At 39.3% G+C, this 24,931-nt stretch overlaps 1 protein-coding gene across 2 annotated transcripts in view; it reads left to right on the forward strand.

Annotated features, from left to right (window-relative positions):
• Positions 1-24,931, forward strand: part of LOC113534608 (transcription initiation factor TFIID subunit 4B) — an 85,698-nt gene that overhangs the window by 43,365 nt on the left and 17,402 nt on the right. For both annotated transcript variants that reach the window (XM_053234916.1, XM_053234917.1), the window contains one exon: positions 6,301-6,420. In XM_053234916.1, coding sequence (XP_053090891.1) covers positions 6,301-6,420 — 120 coding nt within the window. The remainder of the gene's footprint in view (positions 1-6,300; positions 6,421-24,931) is intronic.

Raw genomic sequence — 24,931 nt, forward strand, 5'->3', positions numbered from 1 at the left:
TATTGACGTCTAATGGTATCTTTCCAGCAACACACCAACACACACTCTCCGTCTTTTCCAATCGAGCTGAACCGTTCTGCTTCAGCTCAGACATCTGTCTGTAAGCAGTGGAACGCTGTGGGGATGCCTTGAGGATCTGTGTATTTGTGTGTATGTGTGTGTGTGTGTGTGTGTGTGTGTGTGTGTGTGTTATTGTTATGAGGTGTAGCCTGATATAGACAGGCAGGTCTGACCACTGACGCTGACAGCGCTCAGCTTTCCCCTTGGTGATTTTATATGAAGTGATTCTGAACCACACACGCACACACACAAACACACACACACACACACACACACACACACGCACAGCATGGAGATGCTCTTGCATCATGATGAAAGGAATGTGGAGTGTGTGAGGCTTGTGTAGCTAGTATGATGTATATGCACAGAGCTTTTATGATATTTCTTTACATTTCCGTGTATTAATTATGTAAAGTCCTATACACCATACACATTTACTCGTGCTTTATCTAGTTCTACACTTGCTGTTGTTCTGTGTTTCAATTACAATTCAAGAGAAGAAAAAAAAACTATTTCAGCTGAATATCATTGTACAAATTTCTGTTTACGTCCTCATATTGCTCAACACACTTTTACACGAGGTGACAGGAGTGCAGAAATGTCAGCCTGGTCCCGACCTTTGTAAATAATATTACATTAACAGCAGCACTCTTGTGTTTCCTAAAGGGCACAGTTCTTTTTTTTTTTTTTTTTTTTTTTACAAGGGTTGAAAAACATACTAAAGCAAAGCATATTGACAATTTAGTGTCCAAATGAAACTAAAGGTTGTTTGAGCTCCAAGTGTTGTTTATTGATAAAATTGAGAAAGATGGAGTTGTAGTACTGAATATTTGTAATACGGCTGCACCGAGTCAGAACTGCAGAATTGACCTGTGTCAGTAGAGTCTGCTAACACACGCTGAGGTCCAGTGTGCACTTGTACCTCACCTACAGCAACCTCACCTTCTGCTGTGGTTGATGGTCCAGCATAAAGATTGGCTAGTCTCCCCTGGACACTGTAGATCTGTACAAACTCATGTGAATGCATGTGAACAGAGCAGACACACACAGGATACTCAGGATACAACTGAACAGATAAGGGTTAAGGGTCTTGCTCAAGAATTCAACACTGGTGCCACTTGGTGACGCTGGGATTTAATCTCATGAGCTTCTACTCAGAAGCCCAGAGCCTGAGCTACCCATTTCAGTTCTCTAAAACTGTCAGGATCTGATTTATTAAAAGTTTACATGTGCGAAAACCTGCAAACTTGATAACACCCACAAAAACAACATTTCACTTCACGATGAATTCCTGTGCAAATTAATACGACCGAAAGGCATTTATTACATTTTTGCGAAAGCCCATTTCCACCAGTTGAAGACAAAATTCTAGCATTTGCTAAGTAAGGAATAACACACGACAGACCGAAGTGGATTATTTTTGTATAACAGCAGTCTGGAGTGTGTTATTCTGCTTATACCACGGCAATTTTCCAAACATTACAATGTTTAACTTATTAATGAATGGCATAGCCCTTTTTTTTTTTTTTTTTTTTTTAACAGTTTATAGTTAATGTTGTGGAATGTCCAAGAAGAGAAATTAGTTCCTGTTATCACTTATGTTGTAGCATAAGTTGTACCTTTACCAGCCTTTTTTCCCTCTCTTTCTCTCTCTTTCAAAAAAACTCATCCTCTGTCCTGAAGATTTCCCCGTGCTGGGAAACGTTACAAAGCATTGTGAATGTTACAAATTGCAGACACTCAAGACTTCCATAAATGTTACACTATAACTTCACTATAAGTTTTTCTTTGTTAAACATGTTTTTTTAAGATCTGTTTATTGTTAGTCTGAGATTACATGAAGTATCCGGCGTACAAGTCCCTGTGTATGAGCTGTTACTATAGAAACAATAACGTAGCAGAACAAACGTGTTAATATAAACCCATCGCTCATGTTACAGCCGGAACTACTGTCCAAGCCGTGCTGTTATACGAAAATAATACACACCATCTGACCCATCAGATTCAGGAATTCAACCAAGCTGTGGTGTGTGTGTTAATAATGAGAATCATTATCAAGATTGTGCCTTAGAATCGCAAAATAATTAGGAAGTCTCTTAAAATGAAGGATTACAGGATTGTGTGCCAAGTTTCTGTGACTATTTTAGGCAAACATAAACCCTCTCTGATGTACGTTTATATGCTAGTAAAAATTCTGTTCAGCAAAGCGCTGAAATTTGTCCTTCGGTGCGCGTAGAGGTGGTTGATGGAAGTCTTGCTCAGTGATTAAGGCTTTGGGCTACAGATCAGAAGGTTGTGAGCTCTAATCCCAGCACCACCACACTACCATGGTTCAGTCCTTGAGCAAGACCCTTAACCTTGGATTAAAATGTAGAGAGTGATATTTTATTTTAAATTTACAGTATGGTATTAAAAACACGTATTGATATACTGTAAAAATGACCTGTAATACAATAATTACTTGTAAATGTGTTACAGTAAGTTAAAAATGTTTTACAATTATTTACTGTAAATTAACAGTACATTGCTGGCAGCAACTTTACTGCTGCCAGTAAATTAATGCAAATTTTACAGTATTTATTTTTAATAGTGAATTACATATTGTTTCTGTTCCTACTTCAATCACCTGCAGCATGTACGCTAACTGTGCACTAAAATGTGTCAAATAAAATAATTTTAGTTATTATTTAGTTATTATGTCACACACAGGTATATAGTGAAGGGTTAAAACTACAGGTGTAGGTCAATAAAGTGCAAGAGATCCGTTACTAAGATCAAGGGAACATATGCTGCCGTCGAAACAATCCTGACTTTAATTAAAGCCACCATGTTTAGAGAACCGGGCGATAATCGTCTCGCTTTCTACAATAAAATTTGTTCTGTTTTTTGGATATTGAGGAACATGTGTATTTGAACGTTTAAGCGCAAGCCCTGCGTGTTTTTATGCCTTCCTGCCCGTGTAATGGCACACGTCGTCGTCATGTCGGTGATTCGTCTCAGAGCGCACCCACTCCCTCGGCTGGCATCGCAGATGGCGCTATGAGGTCTACATTTATCAAAGCGGCATAAATCTGCAGCTCTGGCAGTCGCCCCGGGCATCGAGTCTGGTGCCAAATGCCAGGCAAGGCAGAGAGAGACGGAGCCGAGAGTTAGGCATCGGAGACAGGCGCCAGCGTCCTCTGGGGTCATCGCAGGGTCATCGTCGCAGAGACGAGAATTATAATGATACGATCATCGATAGGAGACTTCGAGGGGACTGTCGACAGGACAGGATGGACGGCTGAGGTTCTGTTAAAGAGTCTGTGTGTGTGTGGGTGGAGTTTAAACGCTCCGAAATTGAACAGAGAACGTTTTTTTTTTTTTTTTTTACTTTATGGTTAATAAACAAAGTGGATTCTCGAAGGAGGACACCACCTGAGCTCACTAATTAGGGTCTGGTCGTTAGCAGAGGCAGGATGAATGCCTGTAGACACTGCAGACCTCATGCACAGGTTTAGAACATGTCTGATTTTCTGTTTTAGGTTCTGATGCCAGCAGGTTTGATTTTTGTTTTTTTCCCCTCAGTGTGAAATATGAAGTGGCAACCGCCTAAAGGCCATGCTGTACCACAGGCTCTCCCAACACACACACACACACACACACACACACAAACCCTAAAGCAACTGATGAGAAACGCCATTTTGAGAGTGCAGCTCTCTCCTCTTCCTTCACTCACACACATCTCACGTATGCACTTGAATGCACTAGAAGACACGTTATTTTTTTTCCTCTAGCTTTGTTGTGCAAGTTGTACGGTGCTAATATTTTTGTACTAGCTTAATTGCAATATGCGCTAATTGTATTTGAAATACACAGAGCCAGAAGTGAAGGGTGATGCGAGAAGAAAAAAAAAAAGAAAATCCCTCTTTTCCACCCCCTTGGATTAATGTTTTTATTCAATATTACTGTCATCAAATTTTAATTTGATTCATGGACGAGTCAGGACGATTTCTTCAAGTTAAAAATAATGTAATTGGTGTAAGGATGTGCGAACCTGCAGAGAATATGGTTAGGTAGAAATCCGAAACCAGAGGGTTCCCAGATTGTGCGTTTTAAACCTTTCCAGCTGTACGTAAAAAAAACTACTACAATGTAAAAAAAGTAATCTGCTATGATAAACTACTAAAAGATATAGAAGATTTAATATTACTTTTTGATTCTTTGCTTAAATCAGGGTTTTACTCTACACTTTGTGTTTTTTTTCCTGCACAGCTTGAATTTCGCCTCTTGTTTTAGATGTTTCTTGTCCTCCAAAGCGACTTATTGTGCTGAAACTCCAGTATCTCTCCCTTTTGTTTTTCTATCCATCTCTCCCTGATGAAAGAACACATCGACTGTCCCCATTCGCTCCGGTAACATGCCCTCACTCTGCTGCACCAGCGGGCAAACAGCTTTCCACCCCCTCACTGTGCACACGCTGGGAGAGCTGTGTGTGTGTGTGTGTGCGTGTGTGTGTGTGTGTGTGAGAGAGAGAGAGAGAGAGAGAGAGAGCACAAGTGCATATGTGTAAATCTGTGCATATGATTGTGTGTGTAACTGTCAGTGCAATTACGTGGGTGTGAGATGGAGACTGATTGTGTCGGTAGGCGTGTGTGTGTGTGTGTGTGTGTGTGTGTGTGAGACTGCGGGCTCTCGCTCGTTCTCTGAAAGGCGAATTTGAGCGAGGCTGGAGCTCGCCACCCTGCAGGCAGCCGTGACATTACCTGCAGCTACTGCCTCTTTCACTTCAGCCAGAGAGAAATCACATCACACACGCACACACACACACACACACACAGAGCTATTTTAGAGATGGTTTGGGAAATGAATGAATGAATGGACAGATGGATGGATGAGTAGATGAAGAATGTGCTCATTAATGGATGGGTCCATAAAGTGGATGAAAGTTTGGTATGATGAATAGGTGCACATATGAAATAATGTGGTGTATATGTTAATATAATAATAATAATAATAATAATAATAATAATAATAATAGCATGCTTTATAGTGTGAAGTAAAAAAATACACAATTAATATAATTCAACAAGTAATAGCAGTGATATAAAATATAGAAAATATGGCAACTGTGTAAAAAAATTGATGCATAAAAGTATAATATAAAAAAGAAAGTAAAAATAAGGCAAGTAATAAAAGCTAGTTAAATGCTAAAGTGAATAAATGTGTTTCAGTGTGGATAGAGATGAATAGATGGGTTGCTGGATGGATAGATGGAAAATATTTGGGGTAGATAGATAAATGAGTGAGGTGGAGGGAAAGGTTGGTCAAATTTAAAACGATAGGATAACAGATTAGTTTAATAGATGCAAAGATAAATGGGTTGGTTGATATGATAGATGGATAGATTTGTTTGTGGATAGCTGGATGGATGGATGGATGGATGGATGAAAGAATGAATGGATGTGAGAATGAATGGGAGATACATGGATAGATGGTTGCCTGGGTTGGTGGGCATGTGCATGGATGATGAAATGGATAGATGCATGGATGGATAGATGGATGGATGGATAGATGTTGGGATGGATGAAGGGAAGAAGGGATGAATGGATAAACAGTTGAAGGGATGGATGGATGGATAGATGAAGGAATGTTTAATCCATTGGTGGATAGATGGTTGCCTGGATAGATGTATAGATGGATGGATGGATGGATGGATAGATGGTTGAAGGGATGAATGGATAGAGAGTTGAAGGGGTGGATGGATGGATGGATGGATGGATGGATGAAGGGATGGATGAAGGGATGGGAGATGCACTGGTGGATAGGTAGTTGTCTATCCTATCCTGAGTTGGTAAACATGTGCATGGATGAAGAAATAGATAGGAGCATAGATGAACGGATGGATGGATGAAATGATAGACAGATGGATGAAGGGATGGATAGAGGGATTAAGGACTGGATGGATGAATTCATCAGTATTTTAGGTCACATGCACCACAACGTCTCATTGTTTTGGATTTCAGTGACATCGCAGCCTTCAGTGCAGTGATATGGACATTAAACCACTCGCTTCTCACACAGCTGCTGTAGAAACCCTGCTCTACTCCTCTTTTATTTTCCACTCTTTATATATTCATAAGGATGTTATTTGAACGTGAAAAGACGCACGTCGTCAGAGGTTTCACAGAGTCCATAGCGATGTACACTACACTGTCTTCACCACTGTTCCACTGAGGTCTTGTCTTTCTCCGTTCTGTACAGATGCAGCAGCAGGAACTGGCTCAGATGAGGCAGAGGGACGCTAACCTCACAGCTCTCGCCGCCATCGGACCTCGGAAAAAACGCAAAGTGGACTCGCCTGGAGCGACATCGGGCACTGAGGTGAGACACGGAACAAACACACACTTTATACTGCAAATCCTTTGGAGTTTACTCAGTTGTTGCATTTTTGCTTAGATAGAAAGTGGGCAATTTTTTTTATTGTGTAGGAGGTCAGTGACGTTGTGATCAATGGGCTACTTGCACAAACAATTCCACTTTATAGCCAAAAACAGCACTTCTGCTTCGGGCTCATTCACTGTAACGGCGCTATTTTACACCCAGTGACCGCAGGAAATCCTGAAAATGAACATCAGCGACGTTAATCATATATGTAAGAACATTTGCAAAGCTCCTTTTAGTGAGCTGGAGAAAGGGGTCAGACTGTATGCTTCGTCATACATAAACTACCATGAAGGTAAGAAGAAACCTATAAATAGAAACAAACACCCAAGCTAACGTTAGCGAAACACTGTGACTTTATTATTAGAAAAAAAAAACAAAAACGTTAGACGTTGCTGTCTCGCTGTACTGCTGAATTTAAACTGGATGCTAGTGGAGATTTAACCAGATTCACGCTAGTTTCAAAGTGGAAATACGTCACAGTCTTGATTGCAAGTAGCCCATTTCTTAATCTGTCATCTTACAGTCTTATTTTGAGGAAAAGGAGAATCTCCTTCAACACACAGTGTGAGAATTATTATTAATAAACTGAGCTCCTTCAAATTCCACATTACATCCTGACTTTGAATATTCGAAATGTAAATCTGAATCTTGACCGGTCATTTTAATAATCTCTTCATCACGCTGTGCGTAGAACTTGTTACGCTACACTACTGTCTCTTCCAGGAGAGCAGGCCACAGCGAGAGAGAGAGAGAGAGAGAGAGAGAGAGAGAGAGAGAGAGATGAGAAAAACAGAACGTAGAGATATTTATCATGTTTAAATAAAAACAAGAGCGTTACTTCAGCTTATGGATTGCTGTGTTGATCTGAGTCACTGGTTTATCATGACTGCTACACACACACACACACAGACACACACACAGACACACACAATGCTTTATGTCAGAACACAGGCCACACTGCCACACACACATTCATGATGGGCGGATGGGAAAGCTATATTATTATTATATATCTTATAATGGATGACTAGATGAAATGTGGGACGAAAGAGAGGAGAGGGAGTTAAATTCATTCTCACTTTATTTTCACCTCCCTGGGCAGTGATGTGGTGTGTGTGTGTGTGTGTGTGTGTGTGTGTGTGCGCCCTGCAGCACTTTCTGTCTCCTCCAGTGTAAAGGCAATGTGACTTTTGAATGAGAGTCACAGAGGGGCTGATTTACTCGGGGCCCCTCACCATCTTACTCAGGGGCCCGTTGGATGCAATCACCTTTACTCTACACACTCCTGTCATCGCCCCCCCCCCCCCCCTCTCTCTCTCTCTCTCTCTCTCTCTGTCTCTCTCTCTCTCTGCTTTAATCCAAGCCAAAGGGTTTCTTCTTGCCTAGCCATGACCTGAAATTAGGATCAGTACAATAATGCTGATACAGGAGATCCGGTGTGTGTGTGTGTGTGTGTGTGTGTGTGTGTGAGAGAGAGAGAGAGAGAGAGAGCTGCTGATGAAAACTCCCCCCACCCCACAAACACCCATCAGACAAGCTGAGTGTGTGTGTGTGTGCGTGTGTGTATGTGTGTTGCCTACGGGGCTGTAAGTGATAGCCCGAGTGTGTGTGTCTCTCCATCCACAGTCATCTGAGAACAGGAACAAAGGGGCCTTACAACGCTGCGAGACTGGATTAGGGGTGAGAGAGAGAGAGAGGGAGTGAGAGAGAGAGAGAGAGAGAGAGAGAGGGGGGGGGGGGGGAGTGAGGGTGGGAGTGCGGGGGGAGAGAGCGAGAGGGGGAAAGAGAGAGAGGGCGAGAGGGAGTGAGAGAGAGACAGGGAGAGAGAGAGAGAGAGAGAAGGAGAGAGGGAGTGAGAGAGAGACAGGGAGAGAGAGAGAGAGAGAGAAGGAGAGAGGGAGTGAGAGAGACAGGGAGAGAGAGAGAAGGAGAAAGGGAATGAGGGAGAGAGACAGGGAAAGACACAGAGAGAAAGCGAGAGAGCTCTTAGTTTGAGTCAAAGTCAAGGGCCACATTAACTCTTTTTACTCACACACTCACACACACAAACACACACATAAGTGCACTACAAGCACACTGGGAGGTGAACTAAAGTATCCATTTTATCTTATAGCCACATCAGAGAGAGTTGCAGCGGTGCCCTTTCAATAATACGAACACTGTTCCAGAGCTGAAGTGCTCAAAGTGAAGTGCTCCAAACACCACTCGATCCCTGCGCACTTCACTCAGAGCAGCAGTGCACATGCAGATGGCCACATCCAGCACACTTCCTCATGCCAAGTCGTAATTGGACATAATTGGACTTGAGAGTGAGTGAGCGTGAAGTGGGTGCAAATGCATTATTTTGGCATTTGGAACACAACCGGCCATAAGTGTATGGCAATAAAGTGGTCAGAAAAGTGTTTCTCTGGTATTTAGATCACAGCTGCAATCACAGAAGTGAAAAAGTTAGCATGTGCCAGTGAAGGAATAAGTGTTTCCAGGAATTTGATATACTACCAGATGGGAGATGGCTGAAAAGTGTATGTGAAGGGGTCAGAGATGTTTGGAACACAACCCACCAACACAGAAATGAGACGCGAGTGTTAGTCAAGTTTTTTCGAGTGATTGGAACACAATCAGCTAACATGTACGTGAAAAAAAAAGAGTGTTACTGAAGTGGTTCATAAAGTTTATTTCCAGGCATGACATATACGCTGGCTGACGTAAGTGAGAGAACAAGTGTGCAGCAATTTAGTGGTCTGAAACATGCTTTGTCATTCATTTGGAACACAACCGACCCATACAGATAAAAGGAACTGAGTGGAAATGAATTATTCGTAAACATGTCTTTCCAAAAGATCATAACATAACTGGCTCACATAAGAAATAACACAGGAAGACTGTCAGTGAAGTGGTCAAAAGTGTTTTTCACGAATTTGGAACACAACCAGTTGACTCAGAAGTAAGAAAATGAGGGTGAGTGAAGTGGTCAGGCATTTAAAACACAACCAGAGATCTAAGACAGGAAATATAAGTAAAGAGGTGATATGTTTGGAACACAATCAGCTGACAAGAAATTAGGAAAGCAAGTGTGAGTTTTTAGGACATTTGGAAAACAACCGGTCGAAATACGATTGTAGAGAGCATTAAATGTGTTTGCAGGCATTTGGAAAACAACCGGCTGACGGAAAACTAACAAAGTGAGCCACTGAGGTGGTCAGAGACATTTGGAACGCAACCGGTCAACAAAATATAAGAAAGCAAGTGTGTCAAGGAGTGTTCAGAAACATGTTTTTCAGGCATTTGGAACACAGACGGCTAACGCTGAAGTAAGAGAGTGTGAGTGAAGTGGTTAGGTGTTTGGAACACAACCAGCGGACAAGGAAATAAGAAAGCATGTGTGAGTGTAGTGGTTAGGAATGTGTTTTCCCGGGCATTTGGAAAACAACTGGTGGACATAGAAGTGAGACAGCAAGTGTGCAAATGTGTTTGCAGGCGTTTGGAACACAACTGGCTGAAGGAAAACTGAGAAAGTGTGTCAGTGAGGTGGTCAGAAGTGTTTGGAACACAACCTGATGTAAAAAAGTGTCTAGAGGCATGCAGATACGTGTGTTTCCAGCTGTTTGGAACAGAGCCGGCTGAAACTGAATACACCTCAGGAAAATTAACAGACAAAGGAATAAAAATTGTCTTTTTTTTTTTCTTTATAAATTTATTTTAAGGGCTTAAAAAAACAAGAAAAAGAATGGTATGCAAAAAGTGAGGGAAGGTGAGGCAGGGAAGGAATGAAAGAAAGAGAGAGAGAGAGGGAAAGTACAAGGAAAACCGATGCCCTTTCCTGCAGCTAAATTAACAGGAATCATGTGGAAAACAATTTGAGCAGGGAATGTAGGGAGGGAGGGAGGGAGCCATTAAAATGAGCCTGAGGCTATGGACAGCACCCAATACCACTAAAGCTTCTCTCGCCGTGGACATGGAGGCAGCCTTCCAGGCAAAGCGGGCTCTGTTCTATAGCTACAATTAAAATCAACCTCTCTGCCAAAAAATAGAGAAAGAGAGAGAGAGAAAACGGAGAGAGGGAGGGATGGAGGCAAAACACGGAACATCAAAGACAGATTGAAATGTGTAGTCAGTAATAAGAGCGGTCCAGTCGCCCTGCGGTGCTCTGCGCTCCCCTCCTTAATGAGAAATTTTGACCTCTGGTTTGTAAGTTAAACTTGGTAATCTCGGTTAATGAAGTAAATCAATCCCAACTCGGAGTGTGCACTTTCTGCTCGGCCACTTTGTCTCTCCTCCTCCCGATTATCCCCTCCCTCCACGGGCCAGAGTAAATGACCAGCTCGGTCAGACAAACAGGAAGACCACGGGATCTGCAGTGTGTGTGTGTGTGTCTGTGTGTGTGTGTCTGTGAGATAGAGACTGTGTCTGTGCTGGTGTTGTCAAAATTTCAATATTCAGATCCTTTTTCACATTTCTATATTTACAAATTAAAATGCAAAAATAAAAAAAAATAAAAAAAGGCATTTTAATATTTAGCCCTTTAAACTCCCAGGAGCCTTTGGCAAGTCCATTCCTCACTCTAGGTCTATTCCTTAACTCTAGTTACTTAATAATAATAATAATAATAATAATAATAATAACTGATTAATAATCTGTGACTGTAAGTAGTAAAGATTTCATATCCTGCTTTTTAGGCATCTAATAAAACACATTTCCTAAACCTTTTGGACAGATGACCCCCGTAACTCGATGCAGGAAAATATAATAAGAAAATATATTAGTTTTATAATATTAAAACAAACAAAAAAAAGGCATATTGCAACTATATATCAAGATAAACTTATTCTGAGGCTATTTCCTAAATGCCATCTGTTGGACATGTAGTGCACTAGATAGGTTCTAAAGGTCCATTATGTTTTACCCTAGGTAGTGAGCATATATAGGAAATAGGAAGACATTTAGGATGTGTGTTAAGTAAGGAATAAAATACAACATGGTGTGCTGAAATGGGAAAATAATCAATACTGAGGTGGTGTGATGAAGCAAAGTTACTGCAACCACACACAACCCAAAGGTGATTATTTTCCATTAACAGCACTTTCTGAAGTGTTTTATTCCTGTTATATTACAGCAAGTTTCCAGCGATTACGTTTTTCAATTTAGTAAAGCATGACACGTCATCATTTTTATCCATTTATACTTACAATTAATGTTGAGAAACCTCCACAAAACAAGTTAGTTTCTGTTATCACTTACATTCTAGCAGTTATAAAGAGTCGTTCCCTCTCTCTTGATGTTAATAAGACAAAAAATACAGATTGTCATGTTACTGAAGAACCACAAAATGCAAACTCCTCCATCCTGAACACTCGTTTCAGAAATTTTAAAGTTACAGCTTTACTTCTGACTGTTAAGTGCTGATATTGGAGACTCCTTCCATAAATAATGCTAAATAAACCACTATGTTTTTATTTGTAAAACAGCTGTTTATGTGGAGCATCCACTATACAAGTCCCTGTGTAGACTGTTACTTGTAACGAGCGTATTAATATAAACGTGCGATTTGTCTTGCAGCCAGAAATACTGTCAAAAAAATGAACCTGACCAATCAGATTGGAGAATTCAACAGCACTGTGATATAAAGTGGCTTAAATAAATAAGATTATTGTGTATGAAATTTAAAAAAAATATGTATATATTGACAGGAAAACATTAATGCGAATAATAATAATAATAATAATAAGAAGAAGAAGAAAGAAAGTCATATGCTTATTAATAATAGAATGCATTTTAATGGTTCCTTTAAAGAAAATACACTTGAATATACACAGTAATACTAAGTGTATATTGTGTGTTAGTGTGTAGCGTGAGTTTTGTGTTTGAGCTGATTCGGTGACTTGAGGCATTTTTTTTTGTATAAAGAAGAGCTGTGTGTCCTTGGTTTCGAGAGCTTAAGAAGGCGTGTGGGTCAATGTCACATTTTATCAGTGTTCTGCAGTTTAGGGTAAAAACTGACAGAAAACGACTGTCAGACGCGCACACACACACACACACACACACACACACACACCAATATAAGTGTTATTGTTCATGCGCAAATTAAAAGCAACAGTATGGGGAAGAGTGAATGTTCTCAGAAATCATACTTTTCTACGGAAACTGGAGGGAAAAATTCAGTTCAGAGCCTCACGCTGCTGTGTACCTCGTGTTTATGTATCAGACTTGAAAAGCACCGATCTGGAATTTTCACATCATAATAATTGCCTAATTTTTAATCATAGGTTAGCAATATTGTATTTTTTTTATTTACAACATCACTTTTTAAATGCAAATAGAGCACCACCAGTACATTAGAGGAGCTTGGGAGTCCATGCTCCTATATGAAGCAGATAAATAAGTATCTCAATAGATGACATGGATATTTCCTGAAAGCTTGCTAGATAAGGAACAACAATTTCCAGATTTAACAGTCTCAAACAGTCACCCATAACAACAACAACAGTAATAATAATAATAATAATAATCATTTAGGCCTCTTCTTTTATTTAACACAAAAACCTCTAATGACATAATTCTTTCACAAATCCCCCATCATTGCTTTATAAAAGATTCATGCAGTGCATCTGGATGTGAAATAAAGACTCAGTGTAGCTGCTCTTTAATCTAACCTTTCCTTGTCTGATGTATATGGTGAAATAGTCAAAGGTCAGATGGCAAACGTCTTTATCAGGGATGTAACTGAATATGAATACATTATTCAGATTGAACAGATAATGCGTTCTAAACAAAAGCAGGTATGAATAGGAGGTGCGCCATGCATGTTTTTTCTTTTTTTTTTAGGAGGCCTGAGAGAAAAGTGTACAGGGCATATGGTTGAGACTAGAAGTATTCATCGAGACTGAGATCCTGCAACAAAAAGTCGCACAAGCAGGAGGTTTTTACTTTCATGTGAAAATGTGAATGAGCGTTCAGATATACAAAGACCATGTTCCTAAACAAGGTGAACATACAATGCATTTACAGCGTTCATTAATTCATCCTTAGTAACTGCCTGGTCAGGGTTGTGGTGGTTTGAATTAGGATATGAGTTTGTTAATATTTTGGGAAGTGGACCAACTAGAAAATATTGTGGGTAGATCCTGAAAAATAATAACAGCGTGAGTGGGATTTGAAAATCTCTATTTGAACATCTCTATTTGAGACCAGTTATGAACTGGATTGACTTCACACACCATGCTGACAGTGCTAGCATTTCTACCACTGATTTTTCCCCCAGTCTTTTCTCAAACCTTGCAGTTTAGGCCACGCCCACTCTGGGTTTAAATACAGATACGGATACAGACATTTGGAGCATTAAACAGATACAGATACTGATACAGTGGCATTGCTTTATTCACCTGGTCATCACATTTTGATGGAAGGTTAAAGAAAATAAGAATTTTGTCTTCTAATTGGTTGATACTGATGAATTTTGTACAGTAATGACAAGAACTGTGAACTAACAAGGAGAAAGCGGTCAGTTTTGACTGAGTAGGTTTCCAACATGGACGTATTTTTCTGTTTAATTAACATGCATGTTAATGCAATATTTAGCTGAAGTTTATATATAGGAAGCTGAAATCTCTGAAAGGATGTCAGTATCAGCATCTCTCTCGCTCTCTCTCTGTCTCTCGCTCTCTCTCTGTCTCTCACTCTCTCTCTCTGCCCCCGAGGCGATGGTGTGGAAGGTTCTGGAAGCCGGCACGTCACACGGGAAATGGGCTCTTAGTGTTTTTAGTTTCCCCCGTGCTCATGTAGAGCACTTGGCCTGCGGCTCGGCCCGAACAATAGCTCTGTGTGTGTGTGTGTGTGTGTGTGTGTGTGTGTGTGGGTGTGTGTGTGTATGTGTGAGGCCTGGAGGGCGGCCATTTTATGGAGGTGTGTGTGTGTGTGTATGTGTGTGTGTGCTGCTTTAATGAAGCCTAGCAGCACCGCCATTACACCAACAGCAGAACACACACCATTCTGTAATACACTCTGCTGTTGGATTGCTGCAGCAGAAAATTAAGCGTGTTCATTGTTTCATATAACATTTCCATGTGCGAGACTCTGATTTCATGCTAAATATATGTACATAATCATACATTTGTACTAGGCTAATATTTTAGCGGCAGAGTTTAGATTAGACGCCTCGAATATTAGCATATTCATGCAGAAGCGGGGATTTTTTGTCTTATTACAGCCTGGGAAACTTTGCCCTGAAATAATGGTTAAATATACAGTTTTGACAACAAAGTCAAGCCTGAGGCACTTGGAAGATACCAATCTTAAAGAAATTAATTACCTCCCTTGTTAATCTTGATATAATTAAGTTTGTGAAGAACGAAACCCGCTGCAGTTTGCTTTTGCCGTGAAGTTGGCACTGCAGAGACGCCGCAGTAACCAGGGCTGGGTTTGTCGATCCCGCTGGCTCCGACCCACGCATCCATCACATACAGGAAAACCAGAGGGGGAAAGGGAATGCTGGGATGTAGAGATGGGCCTCAGGGCTGCTGCAATACAGAATGTTCTTGTACATATAATCAATATTTCAATATTCAGTATGACATTTCAAGTTCTGTCCGAACACAGTGTACACATTGCTTTGGTTCTGTGACTGGAAGGTTGTAAGGTCAAGTCTCAGGATTGCACCAGCGTAGTGACGTTTAGCAAGATCCTTATCCCATTAAACTACCAGGAACTGTCAGTGGGTCTGTGCTAGACATTTGATCCCACAGGATCCACAAAAAAGTTGTGCGACTGTAACATTTTTACGCTTCCTGCAAGTGGGAGCCAGCGGTCAGGGACCTGTCAAGAGAGATAGCACACTGAAGTCTTCATTTAAATGAACAAGTAAGCCTTACAGTACTTACTGTTTGCTTCCTCAGTAAAAAAGACAAGTTTTCAGTGGATAATGATTCAGATGATAAATAGCTGAACTATCTAAGCTGTAATGAAGGTGACAACGTTTTAAACTACACTGGACAGAAATCAGGTGTTTGCAGCTTCATTCATTCACTTATCTTTAGTAACTGCTTTATCCAGGTCATGACCTCTGGTTGAAATTAGTTCTTTGTTTATATTTTGTGACAAAGAACTATGGCTGCATAAAAATTCTATTAAAATCGTGATCTTGATTTGTTTCTCGGGCAACCATTGCATAAAAACGAGCACCACTATTCCTCTGAGCATAGGATACTGTAAACGACCTCTCTCACACACACACACACACACACACACACACACACGATATGCAGAAAGTTTATGGAAGAAAAAGTGTGAATTTTAAAATTCACCAAACACTCAGTTGTAGTGAAAAGGGACCAAAAACTAATGCTATAGTGAGAAGAGACAAAAAACCCCGAATGTCCTAAACTAATGTTCCATATTCTGTACTATATTTTAAATTCATAATTACTAAACAAACTAAATGTATGAAATGAATGAATGTTGCAAGTGAGTAACGGCTGCACACGGCATCACTCCAGACTCACCAGTGATGTGTTATGCATAGGACCAGTTTTCACCACAAGTGGCTTATGAGAACAGAAACATAGAAACAACAGAAACAAATAATTTTATCAGTTTTTTTAACTTCAGCAGGACACACTGCACTCTCAGCTAATATGATTACAGTTTTATACTAAATAGCACTCATTTTTGTTCATGATCTCAGTGCATGGAGTAAATGAATAATTCAAAACACAGATCTGTCAGTCACAAATATCCACTAGTAAAGTAGCTTCTAGTAATGTAATAGTAATATAAGAATCTAATGAAAGTACAGATTGTTCATTATATATTAAAGAATTTCAGGTGAGAACCGTAATCTTAATTTTAATCCCAAAAAGTGATTCCTATTTCATTAAGAGTCGTTTTGCCCTAAATAAAACTAAAATGCAGTGGGCAGGTACAAATGGGAAAAAAAAAAACATGATTGGCCAGATTTAGTGTGGAAACAGACGGGATTGGTCAGAATTTCTTCAGGAGTGGGCGGGACACCTGTAGTAACACCTTAATTTCGTAGGTACTGTCATAACCTCACGTCTTTCACTTTTATTACTGAATAATTCGTAGTACTGAAGTAAACATCTTTGTTTTTTGTGTAAAGCTTAATAGAGAGGCCACGCCTCTTTTATTGGGACGGACAGGCACCTAGGCCACGCCTCCTTTACACCTCTAAGTTATTTTACGGTACTTTACTCTCTGTACGTTTCTCTGGAGCTCTGCACTGACGTTGTGGTTGTTTACATGGAGCGCTGAAACCTGTTCAATATAAATTGACTCGAAATTGAATATGACTTCATGTCTGTAACAATTTCAGCTCGGGATTCAGTTTACACAGTTTCAGTATGGAGCCTCTTGTTCTCTCTTTCCATCTCGTTGGTGTAATTCTGTGTGATGGGTTCGAGCCACTCTGTATTGTGACATTACCGCAACGCTGTTGGATTTCATGTTACTATTTATTAAAGTTTGCCTCTTTTTGGGTTTTATTATTTTTGTCGGCTGCGTTGTGCTGCCGGAAAGGTTGATGCCTGAGGGCAAATCCAAGTGAAAATGCTGCAAATGATATTTCATTAGGAGCTGGCAGAACAGGGGGGAAATTGGAGACACTGAAATGTATAGGGTAGGCAAAATAAAGATGGCGACAGAACTGCCAACATAAACAGTACTGATCTGCTTTGCAATACGCTGATTTGATTTTTTTTTTCTGACACAAGAAAAATGAGGCTCAAGTCGAGGGAAATTCATTGCCTGAAGTGCAATTTAGATCTTCTTTCCAGCACACAGGGAGAAGTGAAACTGAGTAAAGTGTGTTTTGTAACCCATATGTATGAATGTAACCTAGAATTGTGTGATTTTTTCCCTGCTCGTGATTCTCCATTATAAAATGCCACAATAAACCTAAAAAAAGACAGGAAAACGACCATTGATTATTTGCCTTATTTGTTTATATACAGTGAATTATTAATTTATTTAATTATTAATTTTAAAAAATAATACAAGTGTTGGTTACTTGGTTAATGTTACTGATGCTGGATTAATGTTCAAGCTCATGCTACCTAATACACAATATTGCCAGAAGTATAGTGTTTTGGAAACACTATGTGTTTCATATTAACATCACTTCCTGGTTTTATGAAAATTGCATTTTGATTAAGGTCAGCATGTTTTTTTTAGTTATTGAGTTTTAGATGAAACCGTTTCATTTCAAGTGACCAGTCAATTAAGTTTAGGATAATTAAAATAATAACTATAACAGCACATCTTCACTACTGTCATGTGATTAAAAAAACCCAATACAGTCACAGACCTCCATCACAGACCTCCATCACAGACCCTGATATCCATCACAGACCCCCGGACGTCCCCGGACTCCACTCTGAGAAGCATAGTGTTAAATAATGTCAGGAAGCTTTAATATAAAGTGCTTCTGGAGTTAGTCATGAAGAGTGTACATGTGTTAGCATTTAAACAAAATATATAGAGCCACAACAATTTTAAAAATCATATGCAAATAAAATAATCTGGATGTTCAGATAGATTTCGGTTTCATATGAGGATTTCAGGCAAAATGTCTCAGTTTAAATAATGAGCTATTGAATAATAATGATCGACTGCTGTGCACTGAACGTTCTCTGTGAAAGTCCATGTTCTCACAAAGCTCTGTAATTATTTTTTCCCCATGAATTTCAGTTTCATTAAAGTGTGTAGCACAGCCTGAAACACTCGCAGTCCTGAGAGTGACTTTAATCTTTAAGGCTCTCGGTTCTTTGCTTGAGAAGGGGATGATTATGAGCAAGAACACCTGTTTGCAGACGCACTGGCTCCAGGTGGAGTCTAATCGAGTTTCTGTTTAAGGAACAGCGAGGTGTTTTTTTTTTTTTTTTTTTTTTTTTACCTGAGAGTAAACTGAAATATACTCGGTTTATGGTAATATAACTGAAACATGCTGAAATGACTGTGCAAGAGGAGTTTTTAAATTAAACTATTAAGCTATAATAATTTATCTATGTACAGTTCAAACTGAAAGTTTCCATGAAAGTGTCCATGACCACAAACTACTTCTATTTTGATGATGATCAAAAACTGATACAAATTTATCCACCGGGTGAATCTTATTGAATAACACATTATTATCTGAAATAATTCAGTAAAGTTATTTCACTTATATAAATTTTAAATAGAAAGCAAACGGTGAAATGTACTCATGCATTAAATAGAAAGCTTAAAGTTAACCATACTAATGATGACATGTCCCAATTAATAAACTAACACTAGTGTTTGTGTTATTACACCTTTATTACAGATATGGTTATGGTTATGGTCTGTATGATTACGGCTCAAAGTCTTTGGCTATTATTTACCTAATGATAACAGTAAGAAACTAAATTCATTTTGACAGCACGTTTTATTTCCAGTAGAGAAATCAAGGTGATTTAAGTAGGTGCTTAAGGAGAACAATTTACAAGTAATATGAAATTAATAAGATTAATACAAAGAGTAATCAGTAAATATGTAATTTTAATACACAAGCGAGATAAAGATAGTAGAAGACAAAGTAAAATAATGAGTTTTGGAGATTTTAAAAACAGGAGGATGGACAATGTCATACCCTTTAACCTGAACTACTCTTTAGAATTCTATGTGATATATAAAGATGATATTTTTGCCATATCATATAAAGTAAAGTATTTTACAGCAAGGAGTGAAAATTAAACAATTGGTGCAATGTCCAGTCAGTTACTTTTTACTCTGAGTAACAGGATCTATAAAAGAACTGACACCTGATGATAATGACGATATTCAGAAACAGTGTATTGTGGTGTATATTATATTATGACATGAATATCATATGATCATATTTCCCCATGCTGATTCTATGCACTATTAAAATCCCATGTTTTGAATGTAGTGAATGTATTATACGGAATAATCTTCAGTCTAAATGACTAAAATATTTAGGACCAGGACCTTTAATATTCTGTACACAGACAAAAGTATTATAAATGCAATATTTCATCAGTATGTGCAGTTTTTTGTGTGTAATCCTGTTCCTGCAGTGGTGTGAAAGTCAGTGTGAAAGCCAGCGCTTTAATTGGGTCATACTCTCACTTTTTAACGAGGCTTAAAGGGACACTTTACCCTAAACCACAGTTTCTGATTATGAATGAATCCAGTGTGACGAGGTAGATAACTCATCTCCACTCGTGTCCATTCATTGTTTTTGTGTAACTGTGAGATTTCTGCTCTGCTGTCCATCTGCTGCTTGCTGTAAACGTCCATAAATACATCTTTCTTTTCCATCTGTTCTCTGATCCCTGTAGTGATGTTTCACATAACAGTGCTTGATCATTAGTAGGTCACGTGGCCATAATGTATGGGCTTTACCAGTTCTAGGAACTCAATAACTCTCCTAAAACCCTGGAAGTGTTGCTTTTCTGACACGTCCTATATTTCATTGTTCTGCATTTTAAACTTTGTTGTGTTTTGGTTTTGGAAGGAGCCGATAGAAAAGAGCGAGCGCTTCCTGGAGCATCTTCGTACTTTAGAAAAGCTTTTCCATCTTTTCCCCAAACTGCATCTGGTATATAGATCGTGCTTTGTTGTAGTACAGATTTTAACAGCTACTCCCTCCTCCCATTTTTATTTATTTGTGTGTGGAAAAAGCCAGTGAGGCTAAAATTAGCCGAAGAGAAGGGCTGAGAGTGAATAAACAGACGGGCCCATTAGCATGGATGGGTTATTGGCTTATTCGCCTCTTCTGAGGGCTGCCCATTAAAAGTGGTAATGTTCGCCCGCAGCCATGCCTCCAGGACCCGAAAGAGACCAGGGGAAGCGTATTTCACATGCATCAGACACCCGAATTAAATAGACCAATGTTCCCTAAAAAGACTGAAGTACATCTCTTTCTGATGTGCGTCTCAGGCAAAAAATTCATTGATCTTGGAATGTCCCTTGGCAATTATAAAATATTAAACCAAGTCACACTTTTTGGCTCAGCTTAATTTCTCTCGCTCTCTCTAACACACACACACACACACACACACACACATACACACACACACAGTTCATTTCTTTCTTACTTTTGATCAATTTAAAAAAAAAAAAGTTAGGAACACTTCCTAATGGGGGAAAGTGTTATACAGAGGAGTGATGTGTGTACTGCATGATTCTTGCACCTCGTTTATAATCAAATCTATAGAGGTCATCATTAGGACATTCATTTGTGCTACAGTTTTGAGAAAGTATGTAATCAGTGGCTATAACAAGACTTCCTACATAGCCATATTACACTGTAGTGTAGTTACGAGGGCTTGAAATGTGATTAAGAATAAATACCTGTCTTCTATAGCATTGGTGCCAGAAAGTCAGGTTTTAAACAGGAAATATCAATTCAGTTTAGATTTACTCATTATACGTAATTAACAGGGACAAAACCCATTAACCAACAGCAGTATTTATGATATAATTGTGTCTCTGTGCATGATGTGTAAAAAAGAAACCTGCTATGTCTGACTTCACATATTTCAAGAGCAGAAAAGTCTGTCATTATTATGCATTGTTTTTTCACAAGTTGAACTGCTTACTTTGTAGACATCATGTAAAACCAATCTTTTTAAAATTATAAGCTAAACTGAATTACTGTTTATGGTGTACACCTGCGATGTAACTACACAGTTCTGCCGTTGTATCAGGGCCATTTAGCTTAATATGTGCAATTCGTAGGCACTGCTTTGCTATGCACAATTTACCAGGCACCTTCTAAACCAGAGAATAGTTTACCACCCAAATAATGTGTTCAGCGGTGGTCCTATGGTGGTCTCTTTCTACTGACAGATGTGGAAGAAGGCCTCTAATAGACTGTACAGAATAACAGATGGGCTACAGTCAGTAATTGTATATATACAACTCGAAAACTTGAAAAACGTGGCAAATTAGTGTAGCTATGAGGTAGGCGTACCTTACCGCTGGCAACTCAGGGTAAAAAAGAGTTCCATTTTTAATGCCTCTTGTCCTTCATGTAAAAAATCATGACATTATGGACAGAAAATACCTGTAAAAACTTGGCAGATACAGTGGCCCACAATGTTAGGCAAATAATGCCTGGTCAACACTGTTAAAATTGGTTAAAAAAAAAAAAAGCCATGGTAATAATGATAATCTTGTGCTCCTTTTGAAAACTGTGGCTCTGCTATATGGTTTTCTTTGTCCACACAAATATGGATGATAAACATTTAGCTTACTTACTTACCTACTTACATACATGGAAAGTCAGTGCAGTTAAACATTCAAAGCAGAAGAATATGTTTAAATATGGCCAGAAAGTATTGTGGACACCTGACTATCACACCCATATGTGTTTCTTCCCCAAACCACAAAGTTAGAAGCACAATTGTATAGAATGTCTTTGTATGCTGTAGCATTACAGTTTCCCTTCACTGGAACTAAGGGGTCCAAACCTGTTCCAGCATGACAATGCCCCTGTGCACACAGAGAGCTCCATGAAGACATGGTGTGTGAAGGTTGGAGTGGAAGAACTCGAGGGTCCTGCACAGAGCCCTGACCTCAACCCCACTGAACACCTTTGGGATGAACTGGAACACTGACTGCACCCCAGACCTCCTCAACATCCCAACATCAGTGTCTGACCTCACTAACGCTCTTATGGCTGAATGAACACAAATCCCCACAGCCACGCTCCAAAATCTAGTGCAAAGCCTTCCCAGAAGAGTGGAGCTTATTATAACAGTAAAGAGGGAACAACTCTGTATTAATGCCCATGGTTTTGGAATGGGATGTTCAGCACTCATGTGTCCACATACTTTTGGCCATATAGCGTACATTATAAAGAAGAGATTAAATAAACCAATTACAAATACCAGTCACAGTCATGATTAGTTGTTTTTAAGGTAAAGTAAGGTAAACTGAAGTAAAAAACTGGTAGCTCTGTCATGCTGTTGGAGGAATTTATTTATTTTGCTGGTTTGGTTTGGCTCCACTTCTTCCCCTAGAGTGAAACGTTACTGCCAGTCAATACAACGTTTTTTCTAACTGATCACCTTTATCCTATGATGAAACATTTGTATCCTGATTGGCGTGGTCTCTTCCAGGATGACTCCACCCACATATACAAGCTCACTAAATGGTTCGATGAGAATGAAAATGATGTAAATGTTATGCTATGACCTTCACAGTCACCAGATCTCAACCTAATGCAGACGGTTTTAGACAGCGCTCTTTACTTCCATCACCAAAACACTAACTAAAGGAATATCTTTGGGAAGAAGAGTGTGTTGTACAGTTCTAGAGATGTGTAGGCTCTATAACAAGGTGCGTAGAAGCTGATCTGACAGCTTGTGATGGCCCAGTGTTTCACTAAGTCACTTCATATAGCTTTCCTCTTTAATTTGCACCTCTGTTAGCTAGCTGTCTCTGTGTAAGAAGTGGTAACTCAGTGCTGATCATATTCCTCCCTCCTCTCTTCCCGTTGTGCCTTCTGAGACTTGCCAGGCCTCTGTAGCTAATTGCCCAAATAATTAAATTTAACTCTGATCTCAATAAATATATACAGCCAGCTGTTTGACAGGCTACACAGTTCATTAGAGCATGTGCTGTGTTTGTCATTTGGCTAATTAAGATTTAGAATCGATCTCCGGCTGCCCGGTGAGGAGGTTAGCAAGCCGTGCACAAGGGACTCTCATCTCTTTGTGCAGGAAACTAAAACATCCATTTCCTAAAGCTTCTGCGCCTAGCTTAGTGCCTGCTGCGGGATTCATCGCACAAGCCTAATTAGAGAGGCTTCTGAAATCTCAAATCAGGAATCAGCGTGACTGGGAGTTCAGATTTTAATACTACAGCAATATGAATAATAACAATAGCCAGTTTTTTATTCAAATATAGATTTAAATCTACGTGGCTAATTACTTTGTTGCAAGATCTTGCCCATAGAAAGTCTTTTACTACTGAAAGTATATACAGGTAACAAGTTAGTAATGTTAACCAACTTATAATTTTCCTTATTAATACACATTTGAGACATTTTTTCCTTCTTGGTAGATGAAAGTAAAATTCTGTAACTAATTTATTTCGCCCTGGAAATGATCGATACCTGACATTATCTCACAATAATAATAAAGACTGAGCAAAATGAAGTACAGTCTAAAGCTGTCATATAGCTGTTTATTTTACCCCGTCGAAGATAAAAGCCAGACTTGAATAATATTTTTTAGCTACTATGTTAGGACCAAACATCACATCTCATTTTGTCGAGGTCACAAACACGATATGCTACATGAGAAACGTTGCCAGAAGAGGATAATGATTATATACATCATAATATAACCACAGCTCGGTTGAATTGTCAGATCTGATTGATCAGAAGGTGTGCATTATTTTTGTATAACGCCACGGCTCGGACAATAGTTCCAGCTGTAACATGAACGATAGGTTTATACTATAATAATCCTCTCATTCTCTGTTATTGTTTCTATAGTAAGAGCTCATACACAGGGTTGTAGCCTACAGCAGACACTCCGTGTAATCTAAGACTAATAATAAACAGAGTAAAACGTATAATTGTTGATGTGGTGAAGTTTTTTTTCGTTAGGAGACGTTTATTTAACATTTCTTGAAGGAGTCTCGAGTGTCAGCACTGTGTAACAGTCACGGTGCTTTGTGAAGTTTCCCAGCACAGGAAAGTCTTCAGGACAGAGGATATTATGCTTTCCGGTTTCTTGGTAAAATGACAAGCTGCGTTTTGTTTAGTGAGAGAGAGAGTTTGTTGAGGATATGATGAAGTTAATCACGACTATAATGTAAGTGATAACAGGAACTAACTTGTTCTACAGCATTAAATCTAACTATCAACCATTAAAATGCACAATGTGTTGTTCGTTAATAAATTAAACATTATAATTATTGGCAAATTGCTGTGGTATAAGTGGAATAACACACTCCAGACTGTGCGGTTATACTCCGCTTATAACCGCGCGGTCTGCCGTGTTATTCCTTACTTAATGCACTTAAACTCGCTAACTAACTCATCATATATTATTGCATTGTGTTAGCTACCACTTTTTAGCATAGTAAATAATTTTTTCTGGGAAAGCGAAACACAGGACTGGGCAGCACACTGGAGCTAGCTAATAAATTTATGATTTGTCCCCCCTTGACAGAAGTATCTGCTTACCTAAATACCAGTGTTTTTACTTACCTCCTTTCTTATGTTTCAAATTCAGCAATGTGGATTTTGAGGTTTTGTAAACGCTGTGATTTATTTGTCTGAGTGGGTGTAAAATGTGGTGGCCACATTGAGAACAGCATCGGTGGTGCTGAGACTAAAGCATTTAAAATAAGCAAGTCTGACTGCCGGATTCGTGTGGCTCGTCCGGCACGGAGCACCACCATTACAAAGCCTCATAATGCATGACTGCGACTGACGCTA

The sequence above is a fragment of the Pangasianodon hypophthalmus genome, chromosome 6, assembly GCF_027358585.1.
Source record: "Pangasianodon hypophthalmus isolate fPanHyp1 chromosome 6, fPanHyp1.pri, whole genome shotgun sequence".
In the NCBI taxonomy this organism is placed as follows: domain Eukaryota; kingdom Metazoa; phylum Chordata; class Actinopteri; order Siluriformes; family Pangasiidae; genus Pangasianodon; species Pangasianodon hypophthalmus.